At 37.9% G+C, this 22128-nt stretch overlaps 1 protein-coding gene across 10 annotated transcripts in view; it reads right to left on the reverse strand.

The window, feature by feature from the left end:
* LOC127567551 (cAMP-specific 3',5'-cyclic phosphodiesterase 4D) overlaps positions 1–22128 on the reverse strand; it is a 938945-nt gene that overhangs the window by 122341 nt on the left and 794476 nt on the right. For all 10 annotated transcript variants that reach the window (XM_052010574.1, XM_052010577.1, XM_052010573.1 and 7 more), the window contains one exon: positions 10081–10272. In XM_052010574.1, the coding sequence (XP_051866534.1) occupies positions 10081–10272 (192 nt within the window). The remainder of the gene's footprint in view (positions 1–10080; positions 10273–22128) is intronic.

A 22128-nucleotide genomic window follows, 5' to 3' on the forward strand; every position in this document is an offset into this window, starting at 1 on the left:
AATTAAGTACAGTGAGCAACAAGTGTGGTTTAAATTAATTGTTAAAGAAGGACTGTATAAATGTAGAAAGCATTTCCAACAGCAATACCAATGTACAAGGATTTATATTCAACATTATTACTTCACATTTTTTCAGATTTGGTTAAAGCAAATGAAGTTTATAAAACAAAATTGCATGAAATATCCCTTTTATTTCAGGTTAAATCTGATTCTGGAATCTTAGCTCCACTTATATTTTAATTACAAAATAATATTACATTACATCATCACACATCATTTCCACCTTTATTAAAAGCAATGTAAAAGTTATTTTTTTTAATCTTGGTCCAGAAATGATGCAAGTGACATCCAAAACTGAAGGCCATTCAAGCAATTATTGAAACTCATCTCTCCATGCAATTCTTCTCAGGCTTGTGCTTGTTTTCTCTTGAAAAACAAGGTGTAACTTATTTGTTAACAGAAAGTTAATATATGTACAATGGATTGGACAGTCTTATCTCCCAGTACCATATTACACATCAAGTTCCTGCAATCCTGCAGTCACTGTATCACAGGTTTGAATCTTTCAAAAAAAAATCACACATCAGATGATTGCAACATCCATGACACCTTCTGCTAGAAAAAAAAACACACCACCAGTATAGCATTTAATTTGTACACAGTATTTTGTATACTGTATAAAAATAATGGATTAGTACAATTATAATAAAAATCATTTCTGTTAAGAGTTTAGATGACAAGAGATCACTCTAGTCATGATTTTAAGATTATCTGAACTTCTCAGTAGGACTTTGTTTTAAAATAATCATTCTTGTTTGTCCAACATTTTAAAAACAAAATGTTTGGATAGATATCGCAGAGATTATTTAGATTAAAGACTTCAGAAAATTCCACCTTAGAGTTAGTCACAAGGTGTTTACAATCAGAAAAAAAATTGTTTCATTGTTCTAGTAGTTGAATTTCATACTCATGTACAGATTCACAGTTGCCAAATCTGGCGGTTCACATTTGCAATTAGAAACATATTTTTCTATTAAGCTGCATTGTTATGATAATCAAGTTTTACTTGACTATGTTGCTTCAAGCTAAAAATGGAATGTATAAGAAAGAAATATTATTTATTTGAAATACTGAACATTGTGACATGAATTGTCAAGATATATTACTATGCAAGTAAGTTATGTTGAAAATGGCCACTGACTTTGACCTCACAAGTCACACATTTCAGTTCTATTTTATTTTGTTTCTGGAATAAGAAATGGTTTAACAGGTACCAGCAGATGAAGGTTTGATAATGCAGAGTACCTCTCCTCCTCAATCCCCCAATCCTAGATTGCAATTTCAAGTTATACTTCATTGTCATTCACCAATATGCTGTAAAACACATGGAGGAATGAAATGTCGTTTCCCCCAGACTCACGCAACAGAGGACATACATAGAACAGAGAACATACAATAAATGCAGACAGAAAAATAGTGCAAAAATGGTATATACAGGATACAAAATTAGTGCAAGGTTAGTGCAAAACTGAATCAGACAAAGAAAATACAGAACTCAGTGTATTGCACTAAGTGTATAAACATGTTCAGCAGCAGCCAAAGTTCTTATGTGCCATTGTGCAAACCAGGACTTTTGACGTGGCATTTGTCTGAGACTGCCTCCAGGGTATTCAGGAGCCTGACAACCTGGGGGAAAATTACTGTTGTACAGTCTAGTAGTTCTGGCCCGGATGCTCCAGTACCACTTACCAGACGGCAGTGGGACAAATAGATCGTGGGAGGGATGAGAGGGGTCATCTATGATTCTGCAGGCCTTTTGGGTACATCGTCTGTTGTCCAGGATGGAGGGAAGAGGTACACCAGTGATCTTTCCAGCTGTGCTCGCAATTCTCTGCAGAGTCTTGCAGTCTGAGGATTTACCGGTCATGGCTATATAATTAATTATAGCAGTTAGCAGGGCATAAAGTGCCTTTTCAATGGCTTGAGGGCAAAAACCTTCAAGAGATTTTACTGTACTGAATTGTTTATGCAGCCAATGGGGCCGTTGCTTTGAAAATATCTGTAGTCATTGGCATTCTTCACCTCAAGTGGGAACAGAGGCAGATTATTAAAATAGATTAAATGGAAGTAGGCAACCAAAAAAAAAAGCAAGAATCTAAATTGAGGTAAGAATTGGTAGCTCAAGTTTGGGAGCTAGCACTGGAACAGGCATTATGAAGTCAATTGTCATTAATTTGTTGGCTGTGATTCTATGTCCCACATGGCTGGGAGCAGTTGAATTGGGAAAATTCTTGAGGAAAAAGTGTAAAGTTAGATTTAATATCAGTTTTAAGAATATCTATTTTATGACCTCTAAAACAAAGTAACCTACCTGACATCCCAATATAAACTAAAAATATTTCTAAAATTCAAAAGAGAATCAGAATGACTACATTTGTTGGGACACACATAACTATTTCATGGAATGAACTTCAGTTAGAAAATCATAATAGCCATATGACATTATTTTCAGTTTAATATTCAGTGTCGATGTTCCATGAAGAATGGACATTATTTGGCAATACAAAGAGGGAAAGGACAGGGCAAAAACCAAAAATGCCAACGAGTTAGCCTCATCCTCAATTCAATGAGAAGCCCTCAAATGAACCAATTAGATAATCACAACAGGTCACTGGTTTTAAGGGAGTTTAGGTTTTAGTTGTTAGTACTGATGCTAAGGAACAACTACTGCATTCACTTACTTTCCTATCATCAATGAAAGCACTGGTTCTGATCTCCGTGAAACCAAACAGGGTCTCTGACGGCGATTAATCCTATCAACAGGACAAAGTCATCAAAAATAAATCTCAAGCATATATGGATTATGCTCATCTCACTGGATCCCAAGGGTATAAACTAATGAAAGGTTCTCTCATTATAATGGGACACTGGTTTGGGCATTTCCGTATTACCCGAGAGATGATGTCACATTTCACAGTCTTTAATAAAAAGACTAAAGTCCTACGAATTGATTGCAACATCCTTCAACACTATGCAGTGCATGAGGTTTGTCTTGAATCCATCTGCCTTAAATTAAGCTTTTACTTTGCCTTTCTTTCTTCACTAAGTTGTTCCATATTTTGCATTGTGCTAGTTTGGATAATAGGTTTGATTTTTAACCCAGTTTCATAATTCAGGAAACTACATTTATTCTTTCTAAAAACTTTTGAATATGAGCATATAACTTGTCAAAGGAAAAACTATTAAATAGGCATTTAATGTATTTGAATGGCATTCGTCTGTACGTTACTTTGTCTTGGAGGAACCTGAAGTGAATGCTTTAGGTATGGAACAGTTATCAACAATATCTTTGAGTAATCTGTAATTTCATGAAGTTGGATGTTATCATGTTGCTTCTCTCTATTGAGTACCTTTCCTGAAATTGTGAATGCAAATGAGAGTTTCAAAAACTAATTTAATGCACTCACTTGAACCTCAAGGTCAAGGTCTTGGGCCAAGGAGTAACAGAGACAATGAATTTCTATTGCTTATCCATTAGCTCCTCTCGTAACTAGGGCTGAACACTTCGGTACAACAGTACTATGGACAACATCATTATTTTTACAACTTAAATAAATTCTTGAACAATCACAAGAAATAAACAAATATTCAGTATTTTATTGCCCAGACAATATTTTTTTAGAAATACCATGGCAATTTGCTTCTCAAGCCAACTTTAAGATTGTTGGGATGACCTTGCAAGCAATGCAAGACCACACTGCAAAAATCACTGTGAAAAATTAGTGCATTAAAAGAAATTTATTTGTAGTATGATAGCAGCATTATCATGGCAAGCTTGACCATTTTCCCATGCATGTGCTGCTGGCTTGCATCAATAATTAAGGAGGTTAAATGAAATCAGCAGGGAATTTCTCTTTACCCTCTGAGTATTGAGCTCAGCAAGATCTCTTGTCCATTGCGGTATTGTGCCAGAAACAAAATAAAGGAATAAGTGACATCTGCTCACTCAGGGCTTTTACCGGCATGGGCAGGTATTCATTATATTCTCAGTACTCAGAAGGTTAAGAGTTGAGTCACGCATATTAAAGATTATGCCTCAATAAATTATAGCAGAAATCTGGCTGACCAAACTCCCACCATTAAGACTGCTAAATGAAATGCACTGAAATTAGTGAAAAGGCAACCCCACTACTTAGCCCACAAACAGGAAAGGGTACACACAGAAGGGCCTCCTCATTCCACCGCAAGTTTACAACGAAGTTCCTTGGGGGTTAAGAAATCCTTGGTGCTTTTGTTGCCCAGGCGCCAGTACTCACAATGATTTTGTGCAAAACTAGGAAATGCATTCCATTTCTTTGTGTGTTTTTTTCCCTTCATCTGTACTTTTGAGTAATTACCACCATAATTGACAACAAACATTCACAAAAATAATTTCCTATCTATCACAGCAACATACACATTGAGATAATTCCTATTAGTTACATAAAAATCCATACAATCCCTTCTTTATTCCAGTAGGTACATCATTTGAAAGTGCTGGGTGCACCAACACAAATTGAAGAAGGAATGGTATGTTACTATTTCAAAATTCCTGGGCAGAGATTCTAAAGTCAATGTGAGCTGGATGTTATTGTAGAAGGTAAAAATGCTTCACATTGTCACTTACTGATGATCAATACAGGTATAGTTTGAAATAAGAGATGAAACCATCATCAAGGTTTAAAATAGAACAAAAATAGAAAATAATGGAATCATTCACCAGGTAAGGTAGCACCTGTGGAAAGAAAACTAGAGTTTCCCACTTCAGGACAATGATCTTTTATCAGAACTCACATTTGGTTCATTGACTTGAAATGTGAACTCTGCTTCCCTCTCCACAGATGCTGCCTGACTAGCAACTGTGTTTTTTTAATTTCAGATTGCTGCTTTCTGATTAACTTTCAAATGGGCTTTGAAGTCCAAAATGGTATTTAAAACTACTTTGAGTGCTTTCTCAGCCAATGAAATTCATTAACAATGCTTAAGTAATCTATATAGTCCATCTTCTTCACAAACTAGTTATTTTTGTTGAGATTATTCTAAAAGGCACATAAAACAAATGGATAATATAAAAATGGCAAGTTACCATTACCAATGACAAGTAAACACAACTTGTCCATATGTTAAGTTTCATTCTGGAGTGATAACCAAAAACCTCTGGAATAATGCATTTAGTTCTGAGTAATGCAACATAAGGAGGACCTGTTGGCCTTGGGCAGTGAGGTGGGATGGGTAGAGTGGAGAGTTTCATATAAACAGGATCATGTTATTATTCAAATTGTCCAATTTCAAGGCAATCAATGGGGGAAAAGAGTAAAGGAAACATTACTTTGCACCTAACTATACTTAACCTGCCCTGGGAATAGTCAATGTTGATATGTGGTGGCAAAAAGAGAAACAATTTTATTTCAATTACTGACATCCATAACTTGGGCAAGTCCAAAAAAAAATAAAATTTAATGCAGATGTATTTCAGTATTGGCATTTTAGAGAGTTATAGGGCACTATGTCATTCCATATAACACATAAAAGATATAGATTACAGCTTAGATGGAGTTAAAGCACATGGTTCAATACCATCTTATGCTGATGATATAAATGTTCATCTGCTAGTAGCTTAACATCTGCTGAGTGTTTTTTCACAGCATGAAACCACTTCTAATTTGACACCCACAGCTGGGGCTCAAAATTCTGGGGGAAATCACCCTCTGGGGGTGCACTACTGTTCATTAGGCTCGCCACAGGCCAAATGGAGAGCTGGCAGGCTTTGGTGATGCGCCTAAGAAATCTATCAACATGCTTTCCAGGAAATGTAATCAATCTCTGGGAAGGTCAACTACTTTTAGAAGACAGGCAGGATGACCTTTCATGCCGAAGAATTTTTAAAATGTCATTAAGTCTTTGGCTTTATTGAGGCAGTGTGGCATGGTTCTGAAGTTCCTGCTGGCATTCAGCACCTCTGCTATATCCTTACAAGTGAGAATTGTTTACTTTGTCTGGTTAAGTGTCCTGTGGAAATATAGGGAGAGTTCCACTTCCTTTACTGGAAACGACTGGCAACACAGCAGCAGAGCAAGGCCTCTGGAAATTCAGACTACTAACCAATAGTTAACAGATATAACTATGCTATGGTTCTCAAATTATCTGATTCTTAGGTCTGATATATTGCTTCTTGGTGGCTAGTGTCTCCATGTCCATTCTATAATCATAGCCCAAATTTCCACCATAATATGAAATTAATAACTTTCAGTGTTTTAGGGGAGAAAGAGTAGAATCATGGAATGTGCAAATAGAAAGCTAAAGTTAAAACAAAATAAACATCCAGCTACAAAATTAAAACTCAGAAATGGATTTTGGTTTTTAAATTCTGGTTAAAACAGAAAAAAATAATTGAAAATAGAACCTCCTCAAAGATGCATTTGGGTTCTGTTGATCAAAAAATTACTGTTTCAAGCCCATTTGAATTGTTGTATTAAACTGACATATGAATATATTTCATTTTAAATATGTTATGATTAATACCTATATTGACCAAAAGAAATGGTTATTTATAAATTCACTTAAAGCTGCAAATGTAACAAGAGTTTTTTTTTAAACTTCTATTTTCCACTTAATTTTTGGAAACTTGAATTTTGGGGCAAGCATAATTATATTATTAATTATCAGTCAGATAAGTGTGAAGGTACCATATTTGATTCTGAACAGAGGCTGGATAAAAATGTCTTTTGAGCTAACAGCTTTCAACATTTTGCAGCTTTAACTACTGGGTCAGAGGGTCTAATTGGAAACAACCATGTCACGTGCAGAAGAACAGGTCTGTCATAAGAGGCAATATATCTTGCAGGCACACATGAACAGACCAAAAGGGACTAAAACCAGGCAGATTTCCATTCATAGGTCACTTACAAGGGTGTCAAACCCACAGGCCAGCATCGTGGACTTTCTGTTGGAGGACGTTGGGACCCCCTGATGCATTACAAGATTGTATACAAGCAAACAGAAGATAATTACATTTGCTTGAACTGTATTACACTGGTACAAGGTGCACATTCATTATGAAGTCAATGTTTTTCAATCTATTCCTCTTTGACATTTAGATATTCAATTTCACATGCTTTTTTAACATCAGAAAATCCATAAAGACATTCATAAACTACAATGTGCAATATAAAACCAGTATTATGGAAAACTATTTATGTATAAACTTAAAAAATAATCTAATCTATTCTGTGTCAATACAACCACATAAGAATACTACTAAGGTGAAGCTTTGGAAATTGATATTATGGAGACAAAGAAATTTTACCAAATTTAGATAAACTTCTGAGCTTTCAATAAAATATATAATTTTTAAAATATTTAATCTTTTTTTGTGGGAGACCTGAATGGCATATTCAACAAAAGAAATTTACTAAAAAAAAGTATAAGCAGTCCAACAGAAAACATGGCAATTCTATCAAGAGCTTCCAATGAAATCAAAATGTGAGGAGAAAGTTACAATAGAACATCATTAAAACAAAGTGGGAGAGTTACAGTCTTGAGTTATGTTGACTTGCCTTCATCAAAAGGGGCATTGAGTACAAGAATTGCGATGTCGTGTTACAGCTGCATAAAATGTTGGTGAGACCCCAACTGGAATATGGTGTGCATTTCTGGTTGCCAATCTATAGGAAGGATGTGATTAAGCTAGAGAGGGTGCAGAAAAGATTCACAAGTCTATTGCTGGGACTGGTGTGGCTGAGTTAAAAGGCAGCCTGAATAGGCTGAGACTGTTTTCCCTGGAGTGACTGAGGCAGAGATGTGACCTTAAAGTGGTTTATAAAGTCACAAAGGGCATAGATAAGGTGGGTGGTCACAGGCTTTTTTCCAGGGTAGGGCTAAAACTAGGAAAGAATAGATTTAAGGCAAGACAGGACAAATTTACAGGAGACCTGAGAGGCAAGTTTTGCACACAGAGAGTGTTGGTTATATGGAATGAGCTTCCAGAGGAAATGGTAGAGATGGGTACAATTACAATATTTCAAAGACATTTGGACAGGAAAGGTTTAGAGGGATATGGGACAAATGCAGGCAAATAAGACTAGCTCAGATAGACATCTTGGTCAGCATGGACAAGTTGGCTCGAAAGGCCTGTTTCTGTACTGTACAACTCTATGACGATCTATTACTCCAAATAAAAATCTCAAGCAGTTGCACTAACCACAAATTTGAAATTAAAATTTATGCTTTAGGTGTTAAATACTGTGATTATACTGATCACAGCTGTGAGCATTCTCCATACATTGTCATGAAGAAGGATTAACAGAGGACTGCAACTTCTGCACACGAGAGGTGTAGCTGTTTCCTCCAATAAACTTAAATGTAATCACGTGTATGGTGACCAATTTCTCAATTTTAGAATATAATGCTATTAAATTCAGTTAAAACTGCAAATCACAATTTAAATTGGCTGAAAATTGGAATCAATTGCTGATTGTTAAGTACATTTCCTTCATAAAAGTACATTTCCTTCACACTAGGTCTGGTGTCATCTGAGGCACAAAAACAGAACATGATAGTAAAGTATATATTAGGGATTTTGATAGCATTGCTTGCAGAATATACAAGGTAAAAAGTTTAGAAAAGATTACAAAAAAGCAGAGGAGGCTGGTGATATACTCCTAGGCCTAGTGTGCTGGTCTCAGAGGCATGCAAGCTGCAATCATACGTTTCAGTTTTGTCAGAAAAGGTGCTTAGTGTCTACTCAATACACAGGACCAGGAAGTGTGTGTGAACATGCCTCCCTCCTCCATGGAAGAACATTCTGTAGTTCCAATATACTATACACCCCCTCAGGAAAACATTAGTTCAGGATTGATTGTATTGCAGTGCAGTTATAAAAATATTTCAAAGTATAATTTGCTTAGTGTCCATATTGATGGGTGATTTCATAGCCATGTTCAATCAACAAAATGTAAAGGAAATGAAAAACAAAATGTTTGCAGCCACAGAAAAAGGATAATTTGTTTTAAAATTTGTGCTTTTGTTTCAAACATTGGCATTAAATATTAGATTCTAAAAACATTGCACTGCTCTGCCAGAAAGACCTCTATTTAATATCCCCACACATACTGTTTCTTTCTAATATGTAAACTAAACATTATGCATCATGAAAAATATACAAAACACCTAATGGTCAATCATCGGAAGGTCAATTGCCACACACCTTTAGTTGAGAACTTGTGATCTTTCATGCCCTTTGTGGTCTCTGACTTCTCTATGAATAGAACTCTAAGGATTTAGCAGAATGCACTTCCTCTAGTGTTGTGGACATTGCTCACAAGGCAGGCATTTAATCGCCCATCCCTATCAGCCTGAATAAAGACTCAGTTAAGAATTTATCAAATGAGTGAGTCTGGAGTCACATCTATACCAAACCTGTTCAAGACTGTAGAGTTCCTTCAATTAAAGACATTAGTGAAGAGGGCGGGGAATTTCCAACACTGTAGCTTTGTGGTTTCTATGACTAATGTTGTTCTTTAATTCCAGGTTTATTTATTATCTTGAATTGGGATTCTCCGGCTGCAGGATTTAAATGGGATTTAAACGCATGCCCTTGGGTCAATGTTACAGGCCTAGACCTGGAAGCTAATTGTTGTTTCCTGTAACCATAATTGTTGCATCTGTGCAGTGTCAGCAAAAAGGAAAGTGATTTGGACCACCATAGGTCACTCTCCTAATATTTTGACATATGTTTGAAATCATTTGACATCTGATCTGCTGTGAGAAAACATGTGATGGCTATCAGTCATCAGTTTGCATGAGTGTTCTCCTTTTGAAGTACACAGACTACAGCCTGAAAAAACATGCTCCTGGGGATGAAAGCTTAATGCATTTGTAGAAAATTCTATTTGCCCATTGCCTGACATTTAGTGGTTTTAGTTACTGGTTTTACAATTCTGAAGAAAATAAAATGTATATATATTTTGATTCTTCTGCAACATAGGAAGTTTTAATTGTGCCATTGCATAGCCATTAAAGAAAGAAGCTTGTTTTACTTACATATCACTCGCAATGGAGGAGTTCCTTGACATAGACTTTGGAGAGAGGTCATAGTCACTATCAGACCGGTACAGGAAGGACTCCCGCCGTTGACTATGTACAAAGTTGGCCTGTAGAATGAGTCCTGAGCCAGGACTCGTCATTGGATCTAGGGGACTCCGACCTGATGATGTGCCATTATCCACGTCAAAACTGAAAGAAAAAAATGAATAAGGAATATGATTATTGCTGTACAGGTAACACTATAAATCCTAAAGAATTGTATTTGCTGATTCAAACCAATGTGATCTGTAGTGGAAATTAGCCTCAAGCAAGACAACAGAAAGGCCACATTTTTTTTTGGCTTTCTGGGAGTAGCAAACATGTAATTAGAGCTTTTTTAATTAATATTTCAAAAACTAAGTATCTTGCCGGGAGTGGAACTGAAAGTAACAAGGATGAAATTATATGTCCATCAAAACTTGAAATCTGATAGCCCCTGAAAAGTTAACACCACAGAAATAGTATTCCACAGAAATCAATCATGTAGTTTTGCTGAGTGGGGCCCAGGGTTGCACTTCACAGAGGACTTATGGGCCAGTGAGATTTGTTTACATATCTGGGTCTTGTAAGACTTACCAAGAGCCATTGACAGATGAAAATGCCATCTCTCCACCTTTGCTGCTATCAAGCCTTGCAATGTTTTTAAATGAATCTGAATGGGCTAGACGTACAAATACATTTTAAAAACTATTAAGAATGAAATAAAGAATTGAAAAATAAAAAACATTAAAAAAATAAAAATAACAAAACTGAAAACATTAAAGCAAATACATATAAGAAAAAATAATTCACCTCAAAACTTTTATTGGCTGAAGCCACAGAATCTCCTTCAAATATCTGTAAATTGGCTCACAGATCCTGTATTAGATATACAGAGATCTGGATTGGATTCCTGAAAACAGGTTACCCAGCAGGGAATTAGCAAATTCTACTCTTGCACTGGACTCTATACAGTGTCCAGTGGCAGAACACAGTGGGGAAATTGCTGGCAGAAGTCACCTGGTAAATTCACAATTTTCATCCTGAGAGAAAAATGTAGGCCACCAAAACTGAACTGGCTGGATGAAAGTAACTCTCAGCAAGATACTGGAAACCTGAGCTGGTAATGACTCAGGAAGGTTAATCAGATATCTGGGTTGTGAGTGAAAGGGGCAAGCAATTGACAAATCAGATTGAAGAATTGTTCAATTAACAGCACAAACACTAATGAAGGGATGCAAATTAAATTGGTTGAATTCAATGTCAAATTAGATGCAGAAAGACAAGAAAAAATTGAATTAGCAAAGAATAAAGAAAGAGACAAAGGAAATAAAAAAACTCTTAAAATTTTAAACTTTTTAAACATTCTCTAACAATTAAACCTTTGAAGAATTATGTTCCACCTTTGTAACTGTTATATTTCAATGCCAGGCATGGTGTTTGCACTAATTAACACCTCACTCTGTTAAACATTCATGGTTCTGCAACAGAGCCAAACTGAGTGCAGAAGATTGCATCGCTGCCCTGACACTTCATCAAGTGATAGAGGTACATAGCACAAAAACAGGCCCTTTGGCCTACCATGCCCATGCCAACCATCAAGTACCCATCTACATCAAGTCCACAGCCTTTATGCCTTGACAATTCAAGTGCTCATCTAGATACTTAGAGTCATAGAGTTGTACAGCAGAGAAACAGGCCCTTCAGCCCACCGCACCTATGATGACCATCATGCCCAACCGTACTAATCCCACTTGCCTGCATTAATTCCATATCCCGCTATGCCCTGCTCATTCAAATACTTATCCAGATGCCTCTTAAATATTGTTACTATTCCTGCCTCCACAGCTACCTTTGACAGCTCATTCCAGATACCAACTACTCTGTGTGAAAAATTTACCTCTTAGATCCCCTTCAAACTTTTCCCTCTCTCCTTAGATCTATGCCCTCTAGTTTTAGACAACTTTACCATGGGAAACATCTCTGGCTACCAACCCTCTGTTCCTCAATACTCCCTATTCACTGTGTATGTCCGAGCCTTATTAATCCTTCCACAATATCTCATCTCATATCTAACAGTATAAAATTCCATTTTCCATTGCTCAACCATCTTACCAGTTCACCCATTTGGTCCTGTAGCCCAACTCTACCCCCTTCAAATCAACACCACCATCAATTTTCATTTCATTTGCAAACTTACTGATCATACCTCCTACATTCACATCAAGTTGTTAATGTACCTGACAAACAATCAGCATCCCAGCACTGATCCCCATGATGCACTGCAGGTCACAGGCTTCCAGTCACAAAACCAACCCCCCATCATCACCCTCTGCCTCCTATCACTATGCCAGTTTTGAATACAATTTGCCAACTTGCCCTAAGTGCCATGGGCTTTAATCTTTTGCAGTCAGTCTCCAATGAGGGACCTTATGTAGACTACATCCATTATTTCCCTTATCTCCTTGAAAAATCTGTCAAATTATTCAGGCATGATTTCCGCAAAACAAAGCCATGCCAACTATCATTGATTAATCCTAGCCTTTCATGTGTAAATTAATCCTGACCATCAGAATTTTTAACTTCCCTACCACTGGTGTTAGATTCGCTGGTTCATCTGTGCTGCTCTTTTTGAATACTGGTATCATATTTGCTGTATTTTCATCATCTGCTACCTATTCTGTGGCCAGAGAAGATTTGGAAATTTCTGTCAGAGCCCCAGCAATCTCCTTCCTTGCTTTCCACAGCAGCCTGGGATACATCTCATCAGGCTCTGTGGATTCATCTGCACTAAGAAGTCTAACACTCCCTCTCTTCCGATAGTAACGGTTTCTAGAATTTCACTGTTTCCCTCCCCAAATTCTCCTAATACAGCGTCCTTCTACAGCAAGAATAAAGTTCAGGAGTTTTCATTTAAGTCCTCACTTACATCCTCCAGCTTCAAGCACTGACTGCCCTTTGCTCCCTAATAGGGGGTTGACTCTTTCCTTGATAACTCTCCTGCCTTTAATCTTCCTCATGCAATGCTGCACCTCAGCTCCAACAGGCTTCCCACTGGAGTGGAACTAACCTGCAGGACTAACTGGGAGTCATTCAACTTGTGACCATTCCCACTTGGCAACCAAACTCACTCAGTAGTCAAGCTGCAGTCCACATTGAAGCAAATGAGAGGATGGGTCTTACCCTCAACACACCCAAAACAAATGTTCTCTACCTACTGCCCCCAGTATATAATGTGTAACTATCACTGTCGTGTAGAAAACATGGCAACCAATTATATACACAAGCTCACACAAATTACTGTGTGATGGTGATCAAATAACTCATTGATGAGTACGGCAACTTCAATGCCATTTGATATATTTTAATGGTGAGGCAGACAGCAAAGCAGATTTTGGGAAATGAATGCCTGAGCACGTTTAGCTTTGTGTTATTTTGACAACATATCAAAACTCAATATGATAGCGAATTAATGCTTTCTTTAGTATTGCATAAGTACTTTCACAACTAGAGGGAAAACTCGCAGAACATTGGTTCAAGTGATCAAATAATTGTTATAAAAATTTGCACAGCAAGAGTACATGATCTTGAAGTACCACCTTGCACATCCTAGTTAGGTTTGCTTATTTTGCACTCTCTGTTCTTAACATTACATAGCAGTTGGTATAACTGAGAAAGAACAGTTGACTTAGCAAATTAACTATACAACCTTTTGACGGACTCTGGTGCTGCAGAGCATTTGTCGGAAAATAAAACTGACAGATTACTATTCAATTGGCAGTCTGTTTTCATACCAATAGAACATCACAGAAATGCCCGAACTGCAGAGCTTTTGAAGATAATACATTGACCATTTCTTAATGTCAGAGCATCTTAAACTGTCCTCACTGTGATGCATTGCACTTTGGGTGTGTTTTCATTTGCTCTCCAAGTTCACTTTTCTGGAAACTGCACAATTCTTCTCACTAAATAGGAACTGTCAATGTGTTTCAAGCATTCTACCAATGCATTGCATGTAGCAGGAAATTCCCTGGCACTGAGGTGACCTGTGTGACTTTTGCTGTATAACTTGGGTGAAACTGAGAATTTTGTGCTCCCTCGCCAGGACAAGGCAGTAAGCACCAACATGCTGTATCACCAACAGGTGCCACACTGCCCATTATACTCTCTACATACATATAGGTTTTATACAAAAAAATATAGTCACTTCCCTTGCTCTTGGGCCTTCAGTAATGCTTCCCTAGGAAGTTTCTCCATTAATTTTCTCTTTCTCTAATGAACAGGCCCACGAATGGGCTGACTAGCTAGGAGATTGTGGGCCTGTTCATTAGAGAAAGAGAAAATTAATGTGAGCACTGCACTTAGACTTAGAACTCAGCACTACCACGGTCTCAATAGAATTGTTATTGTCTACATTTCGTTCCATGCTTCAGGAAGTACCCAAGCATTTTCTCTGCATCATAAATAGCTTTACTGGTGATATTTCAGTGGTGTTCACAAGAAAGACTGAATGTGCACAATGTGAATATCTAACACAAACTTCCCAGATTACGGGTAGATTTCCGCTGGTCCTCATCTTCCTCCTCATCAGTCTTCACATTCAATGGAACATCCTTCGCAATTTCCACCAGGTCCAACAAGACTCCACTACCTGATTCATCTTCCCCTCTCCTCCCCTTTCTGTACTCAGGAGGGACCGTTTCCTTTGCAACTGCCTGGTCTGCTCTTCCATCCTCACCAACCACTCCACATCATCATGCAACCATGCAGATGCAACACCTGTACTTTTACCTCTTCCTTACCCACCAATCAGGGACTCGAACAGTCCTTCCTAACGAAGCAGCAATTCACTTGCACTTCTGCCAACCTATTTGCTATTCACTATGTCGTCTCTGTTACACTGGAGACACCAAATGCAGATTGGGCCACCACTTTGCGCAGCACCCGAGTTCTGTCCACAGGAGCAATGAGAACTTCTTGTTGCCTGCCACTTTAATCTCTCCTCCTGCACTGTTGTAATGAGACCTAAAGAAAGCTCGAGGAAAAGCTTCTCAACTTCATCTGCACCCATTGCAGTCTTCCAACTTCTGATAGCTCATGTTCTCTATCTATATCAGAAAACTGACCATTTCTGCTTTAAGTCATCAATTTGTGATATTTGCTCAGTTTTTTTCTCTCTCCATGAGGATAATCTGATTTGCTATTTGCAACACATCACACTTCTTTGTCACTCTCCAGATGCCCCACTAGCATCTCACTTCCAAAGCAAACCTGCTCTAAATCTATCACAGATATTCCTTTTTCCCCATCCATCTCTCCCCCATCTTCCTGCAACTTAAAACTAACTTTTTTTCCCTCTCTTTCCCAGTTCTGACCAAGGGGCTTTGACCTGAAACATTAACTCTGTTTCTCTTTCCACAGATGCTGCCTGACTATTGAGTGTGTTTCCAGCAGTTTCTGATTTTGAATCAGATCAACAGTTAATCTGATCTGCAGGTTTTCACACTTGACACAATTTCTAATTAGTTACTTTCATCTTTCCAGAACTTTCCAAAGTTACTGTAACCATCAAAAGATTTTAAATTATTGAATTTATTTATAACTTTATTGAATAATAAAAATAAACCATGTCCCATGGCTTGAGAGGCTTAAGTTTAAGTGAGAACAATTAGAAGAGATTCCATAAATTGAAGAATTCTAGTGGATAGAAATCTAGCCTGGAGAGGGACTGAAGGGACCAAAAGTTTGTGTTGTGGCTAAGATTAAACCAAACTTTAAAAAAATAAACTGGTGTACAAGGAAAAATGGATTTTAGACACAACTGAACACAAATAGAAGAGAGAAATGTAATAGTAATAATAAGAAAAAAAACTACATATGCAAAAGAATCATTCATTGTTACCTGGACAAATGTTTTTAATCAGATCTATTGATTCTTAATCTAGTTATAATTAATCCCCAAAACATATTTCCATTCCTAATAATTAAGGAGCAAATTGAGCATGAATTCTTTAGCATAGACTCCAGAGTGCACTCAAAGAAAAAAGTTAAGTATTCAACACTATATAATGGAGTTAAAGCCAATCTATTTATGTCAGGGTTTGTGTCAGCACTGATGAATTGTGCTTTGCTTTCTGTACTAACATACCATCTGTTTTTGGTTAAACCCCTGTTTGTCATCCTTCATATGAAAGTGCATTTTTCAGCTTTAAGCCCACTAAAATCTTGTCTCAAATTTGGAAAAGCTGCAAACTAAAAAGGACTAAAAAAGGAAATTCCACTAGCAATCAAGGATGAATCATTTCATAATCTGTGAACAAGTTAAGGCAGCACTTTCTATCATAGAATCTTCACTTATTGACACTTCAACCAATCACATTTTATTGAAAACATGAAGTAACCAAATCTTTTGTTTCCATTCTTTAATAATGAAAGCAAAAAGCCTTTAAGCCTCTAATTTATAATAAGTAGTGAATTCCAGCAATAATTTCAGTCAAGTGAAAATCAACTGGTAAGTAGATAGAAAACTACTGAAAACTCAGTAAAGTCTTTACTTCCTGTAATCGTCAAATGTCACTGCAAGACTGAGTAATTATACAAACATAATGCTGTTAGACAACACTAGTTAATTGAAGACACCTAGTTATCTTTTTGGATAAGCATGCAAATTCCACCTCAACTTTCTTTGAAATAAATACAAAGTGCTGGAAATGCTCAGCATTCTGTGGAGAGGGAAAATCTCAGAACTGGAGAAGTGAAAAAACAAATGTGTTTTAAGGTGCAGAGGGGACAGGGTGGGGTAGAAGCAACAAAAGAAATGTTTGTGATAGGGTGGAGATGAAGGTTGTCCACTTTTCCACCCCTTCCTTTCTCTGGAACTGAAGATATACAGTAAAATTTTGAGAATTCGTTTTCCAACCATTTGGAAATCTTGTTGGTTCGGCATCTGGTGATAATCCATTCTGTGTTCTAATTCTGGATGCCACTGACTTCTTTTGTATGACCTGATCACCATCGACTTGAATATTCCTTATTTACAAACTTAATATGTTGTCTAATGAAAGTCTTTATAGGCTGATGAAGCATTTCAGCAATAAGCTGCTATTTTTTTAAATTTTGTTCCTCAAACACATTTTAATTTTCATATCCTATGATTACATGATGAACATAAACCTGATGCTCACATTATTCAATGCAATGTTGAAAATAGCAGTTTCCCAGTATAGTGTTGAGCCTGTCAGGTGTTTGCATGAAACCAATTCCTGACATCAACACCAGGATTTCTCTTTCCTTAAATGCAAGAGCTCAAAGATAGTCGAAAAATCAACAGCTGTTTGAAATTTGCAATACAAGTTGTAATAAAGACAAGATAAAATTTAAATTTCAGCATACATACTGGTTTAGAAATTTGACTATGCCTGAACAGATGCACTAAAATGCTAATGCAAACAGACTCACTCCAGTTTGTCCCAATGTTGAACACACCTGAAATTTGTGCACTCACACTGTGCAATGATTTGAGCATTTAAGCTACTTCAAATTGCATTGGTTTTCACATTAAGATAAGATATCTTTATTAGTCACATGTACATCGAAACACACAGTGAAATGCATCTTTTGCGTAAAGTGTCCTGGGGGCAGCCCACAAGTGTCGCCACGCTTCCAGTGCCAGCATAGCATGCCCACAACTTCCTAACCCATACGTCTTTGGAATGTGGGAGGAAACTGGAGCACCCGGAGGAAACCCACGAGAACGTAAAAACTCCTTACAGACAGTGGCCGGAAATGAACCTGGGTCGCTGGCGCTGTAATAGCATTACACTAACCGCTACACTACTGTGCACAATGATGGGAAATAATTTTAGAAGCAACAAACAATCTGCTGGAAGACATCATCAGGTCAAACAGCATCTGTGGGATGAAAGGAATTATGTGAATAAAATTAAGCAGTTCTATTTTGGTAAATAGTTCAGAAAGGCAATAAGGTTCTTTTGAGAGCTGTGAATCATCCTTGTATTCCTCTTCTTCTGGAACAAAAAATGATTTTGCTGCCACTGCAGTTTTATACATTCTGAGGTGGCTGCTGAGACCAGTAAGAGAACCACAGACTTCCACAAGTGGGTCAGGAGGTGCCCAATGAGGCAGGCGAGTGAGAGGTTTGTGAAGTGCTCTGTTCCTTCCAGTGCTTATGTAGGGTGTCGGTATGGTTTCAAGGCTCTCAATACCATCCTGCTCCTTCTCCACTTTGAGCATTCATGGGCCAGAGATCGCCAGTGGTAGGTGGTGGTGTACACTTTGTCAAGCACATTTGAGGAACATGCGAACAACATGGTCCGTTCAATCTAACCATCTGAGTGCAACTGGGACCTCAGGACTGAGAGTGGAGAGGGAGATGGGCAATATAAAGAGAAGGGGAGTGGCTAGAAAGGATTCCAAGGTGACAATTCCTTTCCTCCTACAGATGCTGCTTGACCTGTTGAGTCCTTCCAGCAGATTGTTTGTTAGTTCCAGGTTCCAGCATCTGCAATCTCTTGTGTCTCCAAATAATTTTAGGAGTCCTGCTTAAGGAGGGGTCCGTGGATAATTAGTCAAAAACAGTTTTATTTACTATTCATTTGAGTTTCCAAAACTGAATTAAATTGAAAACCAAAAAAACTGCAGATGCTGACAATCTAAATAAGCAGAAAATGTTGGAAATACTCAGCATGTCAGGCTGTGTTTGTGGGAAGAGAAACAGAGTTAACGTTTTAGGTCTTTCTGTTCTGTATTTTGCAACTCCTACATTCTTTTATCTATGTTCTTTTCATAGAGAGAGAGTTATACAGCACAGAAACAGGCCCTTCGACCCATCCCGTCCATGCTGACCATGTTGCCTACCTGAGCTAGTTCCATTTGGCTCGTATCCCTCTATGCATGTACCCGACCAAATCTCATTGAAGCATTGTAACTATATCCACCTCTTACAGCAGTTTGTTCCATGCACCCACCACCCTCTGTGTGAAAAAATTTCCCCCTCTCGTCCCTTTTAAATCTTTCCTCTCTCACCTTAAATCTAGGCCCTTTAGTTTTGGACTCCCCCTTATCCATGCCCCTCATGATTTTATCGACCTCCATAAGGTCACCCCCTCAGCCTCCTTCACTCCAGGGAAAACAGTCCCAGCCTCTCCTTATAACTCGAGCCCTCCAGTCTGGGTAACATCCTCCTGAATCTTTTCTGCACCCTGTTCTAACTGCTGGCATTCACTCATTGACCAGATAACCTTGTTTACAGTTCATCCCCATGGTCACCCACTTTTACCCTATCAGAGAGATCCCCCTCCCCATCCTTTCAGCTAAACAAGCCTCTCCTTCCCAGTTCTGGCAAAGGGTCTTTGACCTGTAATGTTTATTGCTTCTCTTCCTGCAGGTGTGGCCTGACCTACTGAGTATTTCTAAAACTGAACATGTTGATTTGGTTGTCTGCATTTATGATTTGTGCTCAAGTGTGCTCAGGCTGCAATTGTCCTGTCCAGCACTTCCAAGATCTATGGATTCAGCTGGCTGATCTTAGTGACCACTTGGCTTTTTGCTTCTGGTTACCTTGTTCCTGGGAGATAGGAGCATACTTCACAGAAGACGTGTGGGAAGTAGACCCACAGATTCTTTCACTGTGGAGACAGGCCCTTCAGACCACCAAGTCCTTGATAACCATCATGCACCCACCTACATTAATCCTACACTAATCCCATTTTATTCTCACCATATCTCCATGAACTCCTTCCAGATTCTCCCACTATAGGCCACTTATAGTGACCAATTAGTACGGCATTCAGCAACTGTGATGTCATCAAGCACGGTAAGCAGTCAATCACACAAGAATTCTAACTAGCTGCAAGCCAATATGTAAAAGAGCACTAATATTTCACTAACTTTCCAAATATTTTAATGAGTACAGAGTAAAAATCAAGGCGAGACATGATATTAAGGTAGAATTTAAAATACAATAAATAACCTCATTAGAAAACAAAATAAGAATTAATCTTTAATACATTAAAGAACATCAACCTGGAAATTTATACACAAAACACTGCTTTTACCATGTCTTTGGGGGTATCGGAGGAAACCGGAGAACACAGAGGAAAACAGGCAGCACTAGAGTCAGGACTGAATCTGGGTGACTGGAGCTGTGAGGCAGCAGCTCTGTGCCTTCTCACACCTTTGGCCTACTCAGCAAGTCATCCATGCTTTCAAGCCATCTCCTACTTGTGTTTTTTTTTATTTCTCCTCCTAGTTGTGGTGGTAATGCAATGGGATTGACTAAAACACAAATATACGAAAAGTATTGAAAAGCTAACCTCTGCAAAACTGGTAATTTCATAGCTTAGTCCCACTGAACACAACAAAGCTTTCTCCCAACACAATCATCAACATACCTGGAAGTAATCAGGGATCATTTTAGGTGGTGGTGTGGGATTTCTTTTATTGCTCAGACCCAATTTCCTGTGTGTGACTTGCACAGTGTATTAGATGCATTTATGTGCATCTAATCCAAATTGGTGTTCTTTAATGAATTTAATCCAATGTGGCAAAGAGGCATTGCACAACTGATATCCCATCTGCATACTCTATCTGCTATTCAAGACATGTTGTAATGCTGAGATCATGATCAAAATTATGCAGAAATGCAGACTTGTTGCACTTGATTAAAACAACACTAGATGATTACAGACATTCTGGAAATGTGGTTAATCAGATACGCATCATCACAAAGAACTATTCACAAATGATAAAATATAGGGAAAGCTTTTATTGTAATCACCATTCTTTTACACTGATAGCAAGGAACATGGTCAGCACATAACTCTTCCCAAAATATTAGTACAACAGCCAGGTCCCTACCCTACTCTCATCCACATCCCAAATTAAGTGGCCAGAATGCATGGTTGTTGCTGCACAATGCTGCCGGGAATGAGTAGGGATCCATGTTGAGAGGATCTAAAACCACTAGTTCTTATATTAAGGTATGCACAGTTAATGGGAAAAAAAGGCTAGGATTTTGCAATAAGAAGTGACAATGCTCACTAATGGCCTAGCTTCCACTACGGGAGAGATTTTACCTTTCCCAATACTTGTTACTGTCAGGAATCAGCTCCTGGGATCCTTTGGCATTCAGCAACTATGATGTCATCAAGCACGATAAGCAGTCAATTACGCTGAAGAATTCTAACTAGCTGCAAGCCAATAAGTAAAAGAGTACTAATATTTAACTAACTTTCCAAATATTTTAATCAGTATGGAGCAAAAATCAAGTCATGACATGAGATTAAGGTAGAATTTAAAATATAATAAATAACCTCCTTAGAAAACAAAATAAGAATTAATTGTTAATATATTAAAGAACATCAACCTGGTAATTTATACACACAACACTGTTTTTACCAGCCTGACACTTATGAAAATTAGTTAGTTCCAGAGTGAAACATAATTGCAATATAACTGATGCTGCCTGGCCTGCTGAGTTCCTCCAACATCATCGTGTTTTTCATCTAGATATTCCAGCATCTGCATTCCTTTGTTTCTCTATAATTGCAATAATTTTCATTGGACTGATGTATCTCAGTAGTTCAACTGAGCATGAATCACACTTGTGCCATTAGCACAATTTTTGTTCGAAATGCAATGCAATGCTTTTCTCCCCCAAGAATCTGCCTTGTTTTTTTTTGTTCTGGGGTGCTCCTGTTGTTCAGCACTCTTAAAACTGCTATGTTTTATTGGCACTCCTCTAAAAGCAGACACCACCCAGGGGCTGAGAGCTCACTTGAATAGTTCCCTTTTTAACACCTTTCTTATCCATATGGTAGTGATGCCCTTCCTCACACAAACCAATCTTGCCTTATCTCCACCTCCATTTCTGTGTGATTTCTAATCCCAGCTCTGGTCAAAGACTTGCCTGATGCCTTCCTATATACACTCCGCAATACATCTGAGAAAGATTATAATCAGTTGGAAGTCTGCACAGCCTTTCCAGTTTTTCCTATAGCAAGCCCA

The sequence above is a fragment of the Pristis pectinata genome, chromosome 2, assembly GCF_009764475.1.
Source record: "Pristis pectinata isolate sPriPec2 chromosome 2, sPriPec2.1.pri, whole genome shotgun sequence".
Lineage (NCBI taxonomy): Eukaryota > Metazoa > Chordata > Chondrichthyes > Rhinopristiformes > Pristidae > Pristis > Pristis pectinata.